The following is a 17724-nucleotide window of genomic DNA, read 5'->3' as shown; positions in this document are numbered from 1 at the left end:
ACATCAAAGACTGATTGCTATTTTGCTACTCTGCAACTTTCTTCGCTACAGAGTGAAATTATTACAGTAAATTAATATTTTCGGGGGGGGGGGTCATAAGCACTAAGTCATTGGAGTAGATCATTTCATAGCTTTCAATGTTTCTTTTTCTCTCATGATTTTAGTCTACACCAATGCTTATCACTATTCCAAATTGAGCATTTTTTAGTCATTCAGATATGATATATTCGATACACTATTATCATGTTATCTAAGTCTTGGTTTTGTCCCTGGTCTTGATCTGTCTGGTCTTGGACTTCTTCACGGTTTTGGCATGTTTGGACCCTCTGGTGTTCTCTGTGCTGCGAAAAGGCTTGAATATAGAGCAAGTCTGGCAACTAGTAATACTGGCAATGTTGTATAAGTGTGAATGTCAGCTGATCTTCGTATATGACGTTCTAAGGACTATGTGAACCTGATACGTAGTGTCTTAGATGCATATTATACATGTACTTTTAACGAGTCTTTCTCTGTTCCTTACGCCAAACAAAGATCATTACTCATCTCAGCTATATCTATTTCATGACTTTCCTCGGTTAAAAAACAAAACAAAAACAAAAACAAAACAAAACAGTATAGTAATAGTCGGTGTTTGACTGAATGAATATTCCGTGGGAGTACAGAGAATATCCAACACTCAATGTTGAGGGTTCGAAATATCGAGAAGCTTCGAAAGATCACGCATTCATTCCCATATTTCCCGTCGCGTATGTCCGCTCCATCTCACCGTCGTTATTCAAGCACATCTTTGCGCTGTGGAGACGAAGATCGAGAGACCGCATGCAGAAGGGTGATTTTAATATGATCACCGGCAGAATCATGTGATGCGAAGACAAATATATACGGATACATAAACATACAATCTCTCTCTCTCTCTCTCTCTCTCTCTCTCTCTCTCTCCCTCGCTTTATCTATCTATCTACCTATCCATCGGGATGTCTATCTATCTATCTGTCTGTCTGTCTCTTTCCCTAGCTCTCTCTGTCTTCCTTCCTGCATTGATTATGTGATGCGTGTGATACGTCCACACAGTGAAGTGATAAACACAAACAAACCAACAAATATCAAATGCATAAAGTTCATGATTATGGAGATCATACACTTCATTTAAATTACATTTTGTTTAAACAAACGGAAGTAACGTGGATCGATATCGTAAAACAGTTCTCTTGTTTTGCGAAGTATAACTTTTCGGGACATTACGAAAATGTTTGAGATAATTCTACTACATCAGAGCTAACAGCGTTGAAAAAATTATGCTACACACACACACACACACACACACACACACACACACACACACACACACACACACAAATACCAGGTTGCCACCGTTTACGCAGAAAAATTGAAGCTATATCATTTCATAACTATATAATCCCTTGAAGCGAATGATATAATCAATTTGTTATGATATTGAGCGTTAGGAAATTTAGCAAGCATTTTTGTGTGCAAATCAATTTGAAACTTGTGATATTCATTCTATCGGTTGTGACCATTATGACCGTTTCATTTACAAAAAGAAAACACTTCTAACGTCATGTCGATTGTACCATGAATACTGGTTACTTACTTACCTTACTGGTTGTTTTACTAATATTCTATACTCCATATTCATTATAGTCAACGTGAACGGGAATTAGCCTGTTAGCATTTCACTCGAAAGACATAAAGAAAAATACTCACGTCAAGCTCACGTGACAGGGCCTGTAGATCTTCCAGCCACAGCATCCCAGCTGTCTTTTTCTTCAGGTCGGAGAGTTCCTGTTCCTATGGAATGGACAACATGAAGTTAGTTAACGCGGTGTCTTTCGTGAGAGCATCCATGGGATGCTCACTTTAACACATGTTCATAGTCACTGTGTGTATAAATGCTCGCTTTTGAAATATCAAGTTTGGCGGTATATAGACCAGCAAATAGCATCCCCATTCTCATTGACTTCTGTCATACAATCTCTCAGAATAAAACATTCCGTTTTTCTTTTTCCCACTGGAAATCCCCCATTTCTCACCATTCCACGTTCAGGTTTGACGTTGTCGTTAAAACAAACAGGGCTCTTACACTTGCTAGAGTATACTGACACTATTTTTCTTAGTCTCTGATCCCTGTTGAATCTCCACTTATCACCATAGATACAGTAAATAAGAGAAGTGCAATTACACCTATTGCTTACCCGACATAGTATATAGGCAATTCGATACTACATACAGGCCTACAAATGAATTAGCTATATCACCTTATAGAATGGACAATATTATGTACAGTTTGTACAATCGTACAATTACAAATCTTTCATTTTACAGATGATTTCACGATCAAAATAAAGAGACGAGAGCCTCCAAACCTTCTTGTCCCTGTGTCTGAGGAGTTCCTCCTTCTTCTCCTTGGTCAGACTCCACATGGCCATCCCAAGGAGGTACTTAAAGTCCGGCCCCGAGGCTGGACCAGACTCAGAAACCCCGTCCCCTTCGTCGCCGGTCTCCTCCGAGTCCGAGGCTCCATTTCCCTGGCTCCCCATCCGGGCCTCGACGGGGTCCGAGTCGTAGCCTCGCTGAGCGAGTAGTTGAATTGCTTCTTCTGTGCTCATGTTCTCTGTAAATGCGTACATATAACTATAAAGAGTAACAACTCGATATCAAGAACCCAAGAACACTGTTCTTTCTTTTCCTCGATTTTATCTATTTATATTTTTAATCGCAGGGCACCCGGCCGCTCGTCATTCTATTCTATTTTCTTTATTATTTTTGTCAAAAAACGAATCTGTTTGCCTCGAAGTTGATGTTGAAGTAAGAGGGTGGCAAGAATTGCACTCATCTGATTCCAGTCTTAAGACTCACCAATCCGGATTTTTCCTTCGGTCCGCTCCTCGATGAACCTGACCTGGTTGCCAATACGAGATGATTCGGCCCGTAGGAGGCCCTCCAGGTGCGTCTTACGTTTGTGGTATAGCTCCATCCGCAACGAGAAGAACTCTTTGAGGATTTCCCGCGCGTTGTCATAGCGACGGATGCAGCCGTGTGTGTCGAATAAAACCTGTGAGATTCATCGAAAAGCTTGATGAGACAACTCACAGACACACACACACACACAAAGAATCTCTAATTCGAATTTGTCTTAGGACAGATGCTGTGACATTTGAGGATTATATCGGATCATATACTAGTAGCTTGTATAGATGTTGGCATAATACACATGATCATGACCTTAGCCCAATGCCGCGAGAAGCGAAGAAGTGAGCGTGTTATGTTCAAAAATAATATACTATAGTTCTGTTTCCCGATATGCAATTCAAGAGCATATATTTATCAACTAAGAATAAGGCAATCACAATCGACTTGTTCCTGGCATCATCACTTTATTATCATCTACACCCAAAATGGGACATAGATGATCGTCACGAATACAAAGCACAATTGGCGTGATTGGAAAAAAGGTCTTATTGCGCGTGTATATTATAGTTTGCTCAGAGACATTACGAACGTGAACGAATGTGTTTTCAGCATATTGTGGGATCCTAAAGTAAAATGTACCATGGTCTGTGACAGGGTGGTTTGCAGCCGGAACACTTTGTGGAGGTCAGCCTCTTCGGCCTTCCGAAGTTCATCCTGTGACATCTTCACTACAAACCTGACTTCACCATCCACATGGAGCTCGTCAAAGTCACTGTGAAGTAAAATAGATAGATAGATAGATAGATAGATTATTATTATTATAGATAGATAGATAGATAGACAGATAGATAGATAGACTATCATTATTATAGATATAGATGGATGGACGGATATAGATGGATGAATAAATAAACAATCAAATGAATGAATGAAAAGGATCAGAGAAAATGAACAAGAACAAAACAAAATACTGTGGACAGAAATGAATCACAAGCAACCCAAACCATGCAGGAAAGGAAATCTTAGATAATCTAGATCCCAAATGAAGGTACAGTACATTATATTTTGTATTTCTGAGACCACAACTTAGTTTCTCAGATTTGGTACGATTATGAACGCCATCCGCAAAAAAGAACTGTGCAAATCCGGTATTTTCAATGACTGCTCCAAGAACTCTTAAGGGTGGAATGCAAACAACAAATTAGAAAACAAACAAACAAACAAACAAACAAACACGGAAAACCGAACACACAATTACTTACTCAAGCATTACTTTTTATACCAGACTGCTGCAAAGAGAATAATTCATCATTTGAAGGTGCGAAAATGGCTTTATACGTATAGACAAGTTGTATCTACTAGCTTTGACTGAAGTTGGGTTATATTTTATCAGATGTAAATAATGCTATAGAATTAAAAAAAAAAACGATCAACACACATAACTGAACCCTCACGTGATAGTGTGCCCTCCACTGTCAGACGAGACGCAGTGCAACATTCGTTCCAGGACCTGTTCTCTGTAGATCTGGGTCCAAGTCCCGATCGGTAGCTCAGTGATCACGACGGTCGTGCTATCCACGACCTCGATCACGCCTGTGACTAGGAATCGATTCGGTTCCACCTCTTCGATGGTTCCTTTGAATTTCCTATAGGACGGAAGCTGAAAAGAAAAAGGATACCAGTCGGCTAACTTCAGCAGGTAAACGTTCTAGAGATTTATATGAAACTGTTATCTCCCTTTTCCCCCTCTGTTAACGATGTCATGAAAATCACGTCTATGTGCAAACGCACTCACTGTTCACAGCGAAAATATGCCAAGTTATGCTTGGCTGGATATAATATTTTTGCATGAATAGGACAGTAGATAACTCGTTGGTTGTAGCGTTAAAATCAACACAATGTTAAACGATCACTTTCCTAGCTCGATAAGACCAAGGGAAAATGAAGAATGCAATCAGTGAAAAAGACAGGAACATTCAATAACATAGGACCGAAATTTAGTATGTTTGCTTGACGTCTTTACAATGCCACATAATTATATCCAGAGTGTTATACTATACGAAAGAAGTAAAAACAGCTAATAATATATCTTATTCTGATACTTTCAGTACATGTTCATCCCGATTTATAGAAATCAGGTTGCGGCTCAATTCCCCTTATCAACCATCCCGTGCCAAGTCACTGATTATTGTTACCATGGGAACAGGCTCCTCCCCAGCAATCATCCTGCGGATGTTGTCCACCACTTCCCGCACGTCGTACTTGCAGATGCGGGTGCTCCAACCCGTGCCGATTCCCTCGCTGCCGTTGACCAGCACCATGGGTATGATGGGCACGTAGTTCTCCGGCTCGATGCGCTGGTTGTCGTCGTCATGGAGATACGTCAGGAGGTTGTCGTCACAGGCGGGGAACAGGAGACGGGCCAGTGAACTACAGACAAGAAAGAGCAGATAACAGTTTATATGTTTACAAAATATATGCTGCAGGCTTTGAGCTTATGCATGCCTGCCAAGTTCAGTGGCAGATGAAATATATATTGACTTTGTTTCAAAACAGGAGCAGGCATTTTATCTTCAATTTCCAAATTGAGATGATTCATCCACATTAATCTTCCCACTGAACTATAAAGAAATTTCATGACCGTTGTCACAGGAGTACATTCTTCTGGAGCACAATACAATATGATAATATTGTGTTAATGTTTTATTAAGTTTATCTATGTTGATATTTCGCTTTGGTCACATACCTGAGCTGGGTGAAGATGTAGCGGGGACTGGCTGCATCCCTGCCCCCGCGCAGCCGGGTGCCAAACTGACCGATAGGCTGCAGCAGGTTGAGGTTGTTGCTGCCCACAAAGTTCTGGGCCAAGTTTATGATGGTACTCATCAGGGATTGCTGTCGAATTCAAAACGAACGCGAATAGTTGTAAAAATAGCAACAAATTTCCACACTGGCCTTCACAAATACAATCTCCATGTATCATGTCGATCTATAATATTTACGAAATGTATACAAGTTGCGTTGCATTTTCTATCAAGACAGTCTTTGATACATACGTAAGTAGTAATTCTGCCCGATCCTGAGCTTTTTTAGTTTTAATCATCAGCTATATGTCAAGCGTTTCCGTTGGAAATGTAAGTATTGTCGATGGTATATACGGTTCTTGAGATCAGGAATGAAATCCAAGATCACTTTCGGGATGTTTTAAGATAAATCAGGTCCACTGTCATTGTCAAACTGCCTATACTTCAGACAAGGGTTGGGGCATGCAATACATGGATTCCATTTTGCACAATATAAATCGTTAATTGACCTTCTGCCTAATCAACCTCTCTGTTTTGAAGGAGACCATTAATGGTATTTTTCATTCATTTCTTACATGATTCTTGTTGAAATTGGTGACGTCATTGAAATCTTTAGTACTAACTATCTACTAGTAAATACGTAATTTTATGCGAGCCAACAAGATGTGCGCATGTTTTTCAAATCATTTCTTCTTCAGTTACGTATTAAACGGCTTCCTAGCTTCCGTTCGGACTACATTTCTTTTCATTTTTTATTTGGTCAGAACAGAATCAAAAGTTGAAATGTGTGGCTGGGCATGGCTCACTTCACCGAAGCGATAGGACGTGATCTCCGAGACAGCGGCCGCCAACTCGACCACCTTCACCTCCTCGTTATCGTACTTCTCGAAGCAGGTGTAAAGGACCTTGCGCTGGCTTGGTTTCAGACCTGCAAGAAAGCGGGTAGTATATTAGCGGAAGATGAGATAAGACGTTGCACCATACATTATAACAAGATCAATTGTTTACAGGGATTAGCAATAATTACGGCCCATCTTCACATTGTAACTAGTATGAGCATGAGTTGTGTTTGATGAGATCTATCTAGTGATATCCATGAGTTTTCAAGGATACTCTTTTATAGGTTCTTACCGAAAAATGAAGTTGTAAGGCTTACTAAGGGACCTACAAAAATACATTGTACATCGTAATTAGCAAGGCCTTAGACTTCGTATTTTACGGAAGAGAAGGGCAGATATACAGGGTATGCATACAAACAGCAAAGCAATACCAATCGGATTAAGACTAGATGAAGAATATAACTGAATTAATCAAAAGATGTGATATCAAACCGGAGATATGCACTACACTTTTAAAACAGTCTTATTTGACCATGATTGTAGAGCAATCTACGCTCTGTACCATCTGCCATTGCGGGAATGCATCTTTCGTTGTCTTGGAGGAAGTAAGCAACCAGCTCCTTATTGATGAAGTCCTTGTAGCTGATTCGACCGGTTTCTTTACTGTACAGGCTCCTCTGTTACACGAAATAAAGATAATTATAATGATTATATACAATGATATTTGAACAATAAGATGATAGATTTTAACCGAGAAGAGAATGTGAGCGGATGAGAGAGGGAGAGAGAATTAAGATAGAACAAAATAATATGCAAAGATAATTATATCGTCGAATGACTGAGCAGTATTTTGGTAGATACATGATAAGACAAGGAAAGAACGATAGAAATAAAAAAAATGTGAGAGAAATGGAGGGAGAGATAGGTTAAGAAAGACAGAGAGGGTGACAGGCACTAGATTTAGGAATTGTAACTAAAATTTGATCTAAAAAAAGACATTGATTTGAACTTTTGATAAACGGTGTCCCGAATGTAATGATTTGTGAGGTCATCAAAAAGCAGAGATCACTTGCACATGGTCATTCTTTGATAAGACGAAATCTACGCGCATACGAGTTTGCTTCACTGAGAAAGACCAACATGGTGTATACAGTGCACCCGGAAACGAAGAGAGCTAGTGTGGGTGGCAACGAAGAATTATATCGTCTATTCAGAACAATTCTCATTTTGTAAATTTCGTAACCCAGTCAATTTACCAGTAAAGGAAGTAGTGTAAACGGGATCATATCCCAACGAAACCGACACCCACGAGTCACAAAGCCCAAGATTTCGACATTGAAAACAGGTCCATGAGTCATACAGCTCACGAGTCAGAGAGCCCATGTTCGACACTAGGCAAAAACAGCCCACGAGTTTGACAGATACAACATGGGGCTTAATGTGTCGGTTTCGTGGGCCTTGTTTGCTTAGCGTCAAACTCATGGGCTGTATGACTTGTGGGCTGTATAACTCATGGACTGTATGACTCATGGGCTGTAGGACTCGTTGGTGCCGGTCTCGTGACGTGCACCCGTGTAAACTGGTCGTTGTCTCTTGAGACGCTGGAGTGAGCACATTGTTTTACCTCTTCCATTCCAGCTTCCCTTTTCTTACGTCTCTCCACCATGAAATCAACCATCCAAGATCTGCGCTCATCACATTTGCGCCTGCTGAATGCCTGTAAAAAATACAATCGGAATATCATTTACAATGCAAAACTATTCTTACGAAATTATTGTTAAACGGTATACAATTTGCCAAATGAATACTAATCTTCTATTATATACTACCTTTTGTTGGATGGAAATTAAGTTGAATTGAATTTATTTGAATATGATTTATCAAGAGAGAGGGAGAGAGAGAGAGAAGGAGCGAAAGACAAACAGAGAAACACACACACACATTTAAACATACCTGCCCACATGCATTTACATTATGTGACTGTTTTATAGAAAAGGTGATTTGGAAACATATCGAACATATAGCACCGATTTGTTTCGTGATTTCGTCCATGTTTGCGGTTGTTCCGAGCAAGGAAGCTGCAGAATACATTCAATTCATATTTCTAACGATAAATTCGTGTGTCTTTCACGTAAAGGTTGATTCAGCAATGTGTCACAAAAGATCACGCTTTTTACAGTGATTGGGTTCACTTAGTAAGTGAAAGTTTAGGAATACTGCAATACATAAAAAACGTAATACACTAGAAATAATAAACTATCTCAAATAATATAACGAATTCTTTCACCATCCTCAAGAACTGAAATAAATGATATGGAAACAAACTTGCCTTATTCCCTAGAAAGAAATGAAATTGAATCTAATTGATACATATCTACTTGAGATATACAGTTTACCAGCTCGATAGCTTCGTCGTCCTGGGGTCCCTCGTATTTGAAGGGAATCTTGTGACGATGTATGTCATTGAAGTACTCCCTGGCTTCCTTCATCGTGCTGGTTCCCAGACCTGGGAAGAGGGGAGTACAGAAAGATTGTGTGAGAGAGAGGAGAGCGATATCATCCGACAGGCCCCGACAGCAAGAGCTCAACTCTTAACATCCACATACCTCCTACAAACAAGATTCCTCAAGATAAAGAAGCAGATGGACCCCACATGCCCCCTATGCAACGAGGGTGATGAGACCACCGTACACTTTGTAGCTACCTGCCGTCACACCACTGGAATCCGCCATGAATTTAACAAACAGAACAGAAAGTGCCTGCTGGACCATCCCTTTCCGTCCAACGACTATAACACCCAGACTGCGCTCCAGTTTACATGCACCACACTCTTACCATATGACCCTAACCTCCCACAGTCTGCCAACGACAAAATCTTGCTATGTTCCCTTCACTTTATATACAAACTCCATATTAAGCGATTGAACTACAATCTTTCCAACCCTGCCCCCTGATTTCACCTATCTAACAGGAAGGTGCCTATTCCTGAACACCTCTCTGCGATCCACGCTCGCCAATCTCCGACATTAACGGAGGGAGGAAAAGAAGAAGATGAAGAAGATGCATACACGTTGACTGACAGATAAACAAAAATAATAGATAGATGAACGGATGGATAGATAAACAGAGACTCAGATAGAAATTACAATTATCATAGTTCGTATATGAGTTTGTTATTAGAAGAGTTAATCCTGTAAATGTACTATTGGTCGGCCAGATTGCACATTCGTTGTATTACATGCGGTGCTAGTTACTAGTAGTTTTCATTTTGTCAAAAGCTACGAATTGTTATAGACTGGAGGAAATTTGCAAAATGTTTTAGGCTGCGAAAAACCGATGTACATTATGCAGCAAGATGAGGAATAAGATGATGATTATGATTATGAACTTTTTACAAAATGATTCTCAGACACAAACCTTTGTAATTCTTCACTTTCCAAGCTCTGGATTCTGGAGTATGTTTCTTCCATTCCTCTGAGTTTGTAAAGAAGTGAAACGCCTGCTCTCCTTTAAAAACCTAAAAAGAAGAGTTAATGATTATCACGAGTGAAACTTATCAAAAATACATGGACAAAATCAATGGATGTAGAAATGACTATAACATGGTTGCTGACACATGTCCCCCATATGTAAAGCAGAAGGAGCTAATATACCAATAAAGATCACGATGGTGTAACTTGTGTATCCGATCACTTATTAAGTATTTTATTTCGCAGACAATTGCAGGTAAGAGAAATGATGTCGTCGACAGAATGCTTACATATAAACACACATTCTTGCTGCTTCATTTATTGTAAAATATTATGTTAACAAAGGTATTAAAAGTTCTTGAGGCAACAAATACATGTGCAAACGAAGTTGATTCTTCTGAATACAGAAAGTTGAAATGTTAAAACATTCAGACCACTGACTCCCTATCTTTTCCACAATCTCTTTATCATTCCGTAAAAATGCATCATGACTGCGTGACTTGTCAAAGGAACTGACTCAATGTAAATAACCAGAAAATATACCAGCGAATAATATTTCGGACAGTGTGAATATCTTATCAGAGCACAAGAAAAAATAAACATCGTACACTTCTTTTATTTAAGTTGCCTTTGGCGTCACTGTTGATGAAATTCTCCTTCTGGAAACAGTTACCTTGACAACGGGAGTGACGAACTGCTCGAGGAATTCTTGCTTCAAGAGGGCGGGCCAGTTGTGATGGAAGAAGTTAATGAGCAGTCCCTTAAAATGGGCCCCTTCCACGTCCTGGTTGGCCATGATCATGACCCTGCCGTAGCGGAGGCTGTTGAGGGACTCCGGAGTGTCGTACATCTTCTCGAACTCGAGGCCCAATATTGCCATGATGTTGCAGATATCCACATTGTCCCTGACCTTTAGACAATTTACGGGGAGCATGTTAAGGGAAGAAGGCGCGACATCCACTCACGTTGAGTTTGGATTTTTTTTTTCTACCGTGACCCCTAAAAAAGCTAATAGATGATGATAAGCAAGCTGCAATAAAAGACGGAAGTTCCGTCTAAAGGACTAGACAGTGAGGATAAAGCCCCTCTACTGAGAATCTCAAGATTGAGAGTCTGTGTTTGCAGCAAATGTGCCACAAAAGTTCCTCTGTAAAGCACAGTGTCTCTCTCAAATCCCGGTCTGAAATACAACATTGGAGGGGGATAGAAAGTGACCTCTGGGACTATATCCTGAAATGAGATGTCTCTCATGTGGTAAATGAAAATTAGATGTTGTGTATGAGTGGGTAGATCAACGTTCGCCTCTCCTCATGTGCGTAAGGTTGATACCACTTAATCCTTGTCATAAGGTCTTTCACCGAATGTGCATTTTGACATGTCCCGTTTCTGAAATCGTACATTTGTACCTCTCACCATCAAATACACACGCAGATACCACTGGTAAATATTTGAAAATTTTTGGGGATATACAGAGGACGATGAAGAAAATATACAAGAGGCACAGATAAAGACTTACATTCGTAGCAAAAGAACATCAATCAAATATGAGGGAAAAGTTTTGTTACGCAGTGACACCAGTTGCTGCAGAAAAGAAGGTACCACGTTTTTAAATGAAGAACAACAGATTCAGATACTAGCAAAGTGGTAAAACTGACATTGACAAAACAGTCAAGGACTTGATACCATGAAGGTGTGTTCCACTTCCCTATATGCTGGTACCGATGTATAACTTTTTAAAATGCCCACATGAAAGGAATCACGGGGGCAAGGACCACGCACGAAGTCGTGCAGTGGCGCCTCTCTACGGTATACCAACCTGCCTGGATGAAGCGTCCCTCACATTCATCAGTTTATATCGGATGGGGTAGACTCCGTAGAGGTGCCTTCCGGCCACGCCCAACCCGCCGCGGGCAAACGCCCTGGCCGAGTCTCCCTCGGCAAGGATCAGCGTACACTTGCTCGAGTTCTCGCCTCCCGCCTCTCTCGCGTCATCGAACTTCGGGATGCCCCATAGCTTTAAGGGCTTCTGAGATGTTGTGGTTTGCTCTTGGTCAGTAACATTCTGGTGATTATTGTTACAGAGAAAAATGTCAGTCTAGTCGACGTGCCACATTCAATACGAATTCATCTGATTGAGAGGATCCATATATCTTCAATAACACTGATGATTGGTGAAAGGATACGTAAAAGCACAAGGGGTATGATGTGCACTAATCTACCCCGCAATTGAAAGTCTGTCAGTATGTGGCAGTCCGAAGGAAAACTTGGCATTTAACTGGTGAAACTTTATACAAAATGTATGTGCAAAACTCATCTAAAAGTCATCTTATAACTCCTACATGAAGATCATCAAGCAATGAAGAGCTGTCGCCAATTTCAAAATATGCCAAGGGGAACAAACATCAACAGACCTTTCACCCCAAATATTATTTCATGCAGGTAACACAAAAGGACATAAAGATAAACTGGATACAAACATTGACAAAAGAAAACACAAAGCAACCCGACATTCTATTTCTTTTAACGTGTTTTTCTGAGTTCAGTCTAGCAGAGAAATGGGACATTCGACTTTCTACCACACAAACCTCCTTATGGGCCTGGATCCACCTGACGACACTTTCCACGATTCCGCAAGATAGCGCCTGGAACACAAGAAAACAATGCAACGCAAACCTACCAGTTATACTTTTGATTTATAAAGACATACTTCCTTCCAGGTTCCATGAATTGCTCCCGCGACAATTGCTCCAGTGCATTGCACGCTAAGCCAAACATAAATTCTGCCCGCATACATAACCTTAACCTTAATCCTAATCCTTACACCAAACTAAACCTAAAACCTTATCACAACCCTAAACCTAACCCTAAGTCCTTGAAGAAAATAAGACCGGAGCTATTGTTGCAGTAGCAAATGTCGTATCACCCTCCTTTCCACACACTCATACTTTTTTCCAATGATATCTATTCACTTCCATTCAAATAATACCAAAAAAATAGCAATTCAATTAGGTATTATTGTACAACGTAACAAAAATATTTCCTTTAGTGTGTAACATTTCAGCATCTTGAAATACAAATTGACAAAGACAGTGATTGACACACATATTTGATGTTTCACTGTAACATACGGAATGAAAAAAGTACAGCAAAAAATAAAAAGTATGTTATATCTGAAATTAGCAAAACCATCCCCAAATCAACTCTCCCAAGCCACCCTTCCTAAACCTACACTAGTCATGCTAGTACCTTTACAACTGTCCGAAACAAGAAAAGCCCTTCATACCATAACAAATCCACAGCTCATTACCAGACATCTGTCATTTCTCCATTCTCCCTTAGTTCCCAAGTCCAAATATCCCTTAGGCACGCACGCACACACAGAGAAACACGCACACATACACACACACACATTATACATATTCAACATAACGCAGTTCGGCTAGTCCTACAACCAAAACGCAATCAGAATTTTACGACAGTATAAAAGAAAATGGAAGCAATGACAGCGCAAATGTTTAGTTAAGTCGGTTTATTTACATATTTTGTGGTAATTGCAAACAATGAATATAACCGTTCAATTGCATGACCCCCCCCCCCCGCAACCTTCCTAAACACTTATTTCATTTTCCCCTGCCACAATTACTACTCGCTGGCAACTTCCTGCCTTTGGTATTTATTACTTGAGGTGACCACGCCCTATAGTGAGCTAAATCTTTGATTAGTTTGGTGAGTGTTTGTCTCTAGTTGTAAGTGGAATCATAATTCACAGTTGAGTGGTATTCCCGATTTTCAAGTCAATATGACTTATTAAAGAGTATTTTCTCAACCACTGTTGACAGCATGTATGCAGCCATTTCTTCATAATACATTTACCGGCCTTTGCGAGTATGCCCAGTCGTTCAGCTCAGTTACGATTGTCATATCGTCCGTTATCATCCGAACATTTGCTGAGCACTGTTCCCCCTGTGTTACGTAACCCTACCCCCCCCCAAATAAATAGAATATTGCTTCTCCAGTCAGCAAGAGGATGAATTAGCATCATCCTCTTCTCCCTCGTGTAGCTGGAGATTATAAAGCTTCGTGATGACCTCTTCCAATCTAGGCCTTTGGTTCCACTCGGCGCCACAGATCTCCGTCCCGTAACAGAGTAAATCATATTGCACCATCTCCCGCCCGATGACCATCAGTAGTTTTCCCAGTGCGTAGACGTCCGTGGACGTCGAGCACGGCATCCCTTCCAACACACATTCTGGGGCGATGTGGCCACAATCTCCGGTGCTTTCATACTCCTCGATGAGCTCATCGTCCACTGGTACCTCAAAAGGAGAGCTCGTATCGCTGGAGATTCCGAAGTCAATCAATTTCCCCCTCCAAATGTCTCCTTGTTTCGTGACCAAAACATTGTCCTCTTTGAGATCGTTGTACAAGTAGCCCCGGTCGTGCATGGCTTGGAGTCCCTCCGCTATGTCAATGATGACGTCAAACCAATCGGTTCTTGAGAGGTGTGGTCCTTCGGTATTTAGACAGTCGGCTACGGTGTAGCTCCGACACTCCGCCTCGCTTCCCAAGAATTCCATGGCGAGGGCTGTCTGACCGTCTGCCATCTTGAAGGAGCCGTAAAAGGCGGGAAACCAAGGTAAGCCGCTGAGTGCGCTGTGAATTCGAACCTCGTCTGGGCAGAAGACGGAGAGATGCCAGCCGACCTTCAGGGCCACGGGTCTCTTGGTGTTGGCATGGCGACAGAGGAAGACTGTGGCTACAGCTCCGCATCCGAGTTCGATGCGGTCTGTTGTTTCGTCCCAGGCGGTGATGTCGGCCATGCTAGATACCACCATGATATCAGAGGCGAGTCCCTCGCAGCCTGAAGACAGCCCAGACAATTCCTCTCTGCAGGAAATTGTAAAATAATGCAAAGTTATCATGCAGAAGTCGCAATGTAGAAAGGTGGTTTATGTTCCGGAGAAATTCTCAAACATTGATTTCAAACACGCGTAACATAATACATCTTGAGTGAGACAACCATATCACTTATAAAGAAGTTTGACATTGATAATTATTGACACATGAAGCGACTTGACAAAAGTCTATTTTTGGCTCAAGGAACTGGATAGCAGGTAACCAATGTTATTAACACAACATCAATAGTCGCAATGTTTTCATTTTCACATATTATGAAGTCTTCATGTCGATAAACAGTTTTCATGTGATTTTAAAGGTTATACATGTCTCATGGAAACTCACTCCTCGCGGCTGTTCCCCCCTGCCCCAAGGAATGGAGGAGTCTGGGATAGGATCTCTTTGGACTCTGTCGGAGCATCTCCCACAATCCTCTGTGGCAAGTTCTTGGGCGTGGCGTCGTCTGCTGTGACCCTTGACCCCTTTGGGATGGCGCCGTGGGCCAGACGACGCTGCAACTCGTCGGATGTTTGGAGCGCGATGTTAATCGGGACAGAGACGGTTGCAGGGCTGTCACCATCAGAATGGGTAGGTAGTCTGGGTGACAATGACAGTGGTATTAATCGTGTTAACATGACAATCCCCTATGACAAGTTTATTATTCATTACCATCATACTTGCTATTCTTTTGTGTTTCTTTCTCCAATATTCTCATTAGTAAGAATATTATCATTCTCATTACATCCCGTTTTCATTCATCAGTGTTACAGCTGTACAATAATTTCAATTATATTTGCTGAAAATTGCATCATCGTCGTACATAATTTTGTCAGAGAAGAGCTGAAGAAGATATATTCAAAGTTCATTCATACTAAGAGTGCGGGCTAGTGCTACAGTGGTATTTGATGTACTAACTCGTCATTGTGCAAAAGAGATCGTGTAATAGTATACGAATAATTTATGAGTTGTGAGTGCATAGGGCACGAATATCGCACGAGGCGCGAGATGAGCCACTGGTCTATTCAACAAGGCGCGTAGCGCCGCGTTGAATAGACCAGTGGCGAATCTCGCGCCGAGTGCGGTATTACGTGCCCCAATGCACGAACAAAATCATAAATTATTCGTTTTATACAACACCTTGTCCACAATCACAATACAAAATTAGTGACCGCCAACTCAGGAAGGCCCAAAAATAAATGTAACAATTAGGCAGAGAATTGTAAACCACCCTGTGTACTGCTTTCAAACACTCGTCATGATTCGACCACACAGTCACAGGAATCACGAACTCCGCAGGGTCTATACCCATTCTACGCTAACGTTAGATCGAGTTAGGCCTGACTGTTAGGTCGATCTGAGATGTCGGTAGATCTAGTAGTAGGTCTAGACTTTGTCTATTTCCGAAAATGATTTTGTATAAAAACACAGAAAAATAATCAAATTACGGTTTCTCAACTTGAAATGAAGTCTTGATGTTGAGATCACTGTGGTCCACGTAGCAGATCAGAGTCAAAAGTAAAAACACAGCAGTACCGCTAGGTGTATACAGGCAACTAGCTAGGTAAAGTAACTGCGCGTACACGTTAACGTTGCAGTACTCCGCCGCGCCTGGTCTGTGAGACTTACCGGCAGCGCAGCGCAGCCGGCCAGCACGTACACTGTACAATGTAGTTTGCTGGCGCTTTGCTACGGGTGTGAGCCACAGAACTCTGTGAGCGGCCATGCATTAGTAGCCCCCCGCGAAGCCGTGCTATAGTACCTTCGAGCCGTGCTATAGGCCCATGCCAGGGGCCTATTGTATGGCTGTCACTCTCAATGAGTTTGATAGGTATTTTCTATTGAATGTCATGTGACATGTTCTTGGCCAATCACAATTCGACATCATTCTGAGGTGTTGTATAATATATATTTGTGTACAGATATCACCATGATACCGCCAAACTATCATCAGCCGACTCACTCGATCTCCTTAGGTGACACGGATTGAACTTTGGTCCGTTGATCAATCTCAGTGACATCAGTTTGGATGGAAACAGATGATGTGATCGGGGAAGTCTTCTGGAGATGGATCTGGGGAGTAAATAGAACGACAAGATATTGTTACTAAATTGTAAGGAAATTCATAATTCAGGCGATCTATTTTTGATTGATTTCAAACATCTATTATAGAGAAGACTTGATCCGAATTAATAGTCGGGATAAAAAGGAGTATAATAAAACTTTCGTCGTCACGCTAAAAATCATGACTTCTTTGTACCATTTCATCAAAGGAATAAAGTACGATACAGTGTAATCAATGGACGTGAAGGGGTACAATTGTCGAAGAAATGAATTCCGTACTAAAAGATGATTAGTTGGTGAAATTCATTGACAAAAACTATTTGACAGCAGCAAGTGTTTAGGCTGGCATTGTCAAGTATACCTACTTTCAAGATGTGTTTAATTTCTTTAAAAAGGTAAAATAACTCCATCTCACTTGAAGAGCTCCCTCCGCTCGTCGGCTCTTCTCTCGCTCCTGTCTTAGAGCCTCTTGGAGGTTAGTAACCTCTGCCCTGTTCTCCAGCCATTTAGACATCATGTCGGCCAGAGGAACCTTGTCACCTTCGGAAGGTGCCACGCCCATAAAAGCAGCCAGATCCTGTTGGAAGGAAAGGAGGAGGAGTAGGTTCAACAGCAAAATGACATTTTTTTTTGTAACCATGGCAAATGTCTTAAACGATTCCAAAATTTTCCATGGCAAAAAGTCACTATAGTCTGTCTGAAACCGGTCAATTGTGAATTTAC

The 17724-nt window shown here is 41.2% G+C and overlaps 1 protein-coding gene across 1 annotated transcript in view; it reads right to left on the bottom strand.

The window, feature by feature from the left end:
* Positions 1-250: 250 nt before the first annotated feature.
* The window catches only part of LOC139709132 (DNA topoisomerase 2-beta-like), a 30717-nt gene continuing 13243 nt past the window's right edge, over positions 251-17724 (bottom strand). Inside the window, exons 11-26 of the mRNA XM_071621093.1 lie at positions 12630-12686; positions 11861-12106; positions 10718-10954; positions 9992-10091; positions 8971-9080; positions 8199-8291; positions 7137-7251; positions 6542-6663; positions 5678-5826; positions 5127-5361; positions 4413-4591; positions 3571-3703; positions 2878-3073; positions 2385-2632; positions 1726-1809; positions 251-352 (exon numbers count right to left, since the gene is read on the bottom strand). Coding sequence (XP_071477194.1) covers positions 251-352; positions 1726-1809; positions 2385-2632; positions 2878-3073; positions 3571-3703; positions 4413-4591; positions 5127-5361; positions 5678-5826; positions 6542-6663; positions 7137-7251; positions 8199-8291; positions 8971-9080; positions 9992-10091; positions 10718-10954; positions 11861-12106; positions 12630-12686 — 2406 coding nt within the window. The remainder of the gene's footprint in view (positions 353-1725; positions 1810-2384; positions 2633-2877; positions 3074-3570; positions 3704-4412; positions 4592-5126; positions 5362-5677; positions 5827-6541; positions 6664-7136; positions 7252-8198; positions 8292-8970; positions 9081-9991; positions 10092-10717; positions 10955-11860; positions 12107-12629; positions 12687-17724) is intronic.

Source organism: Diadema antillarum, unplaced genomic scaffold (assembly GCF_040938485.1).
Source record: "Diadema antillarum isolate AM-2024a unplaced genomic scaffold, OU_Dant_1.0 seq00001410_RagTag, whole genome shotgun sequence".
NCBI lineage: Eukaryota > Metazoa > Echinodermata > Echinoidea > Diadematoida > Diadematidae > Diadema > Diadema antillarum.
Note: the sequence above shows the minus strand (reverse complement) of the source record. Positions and strands in the feature narration are given on the sequence as shown.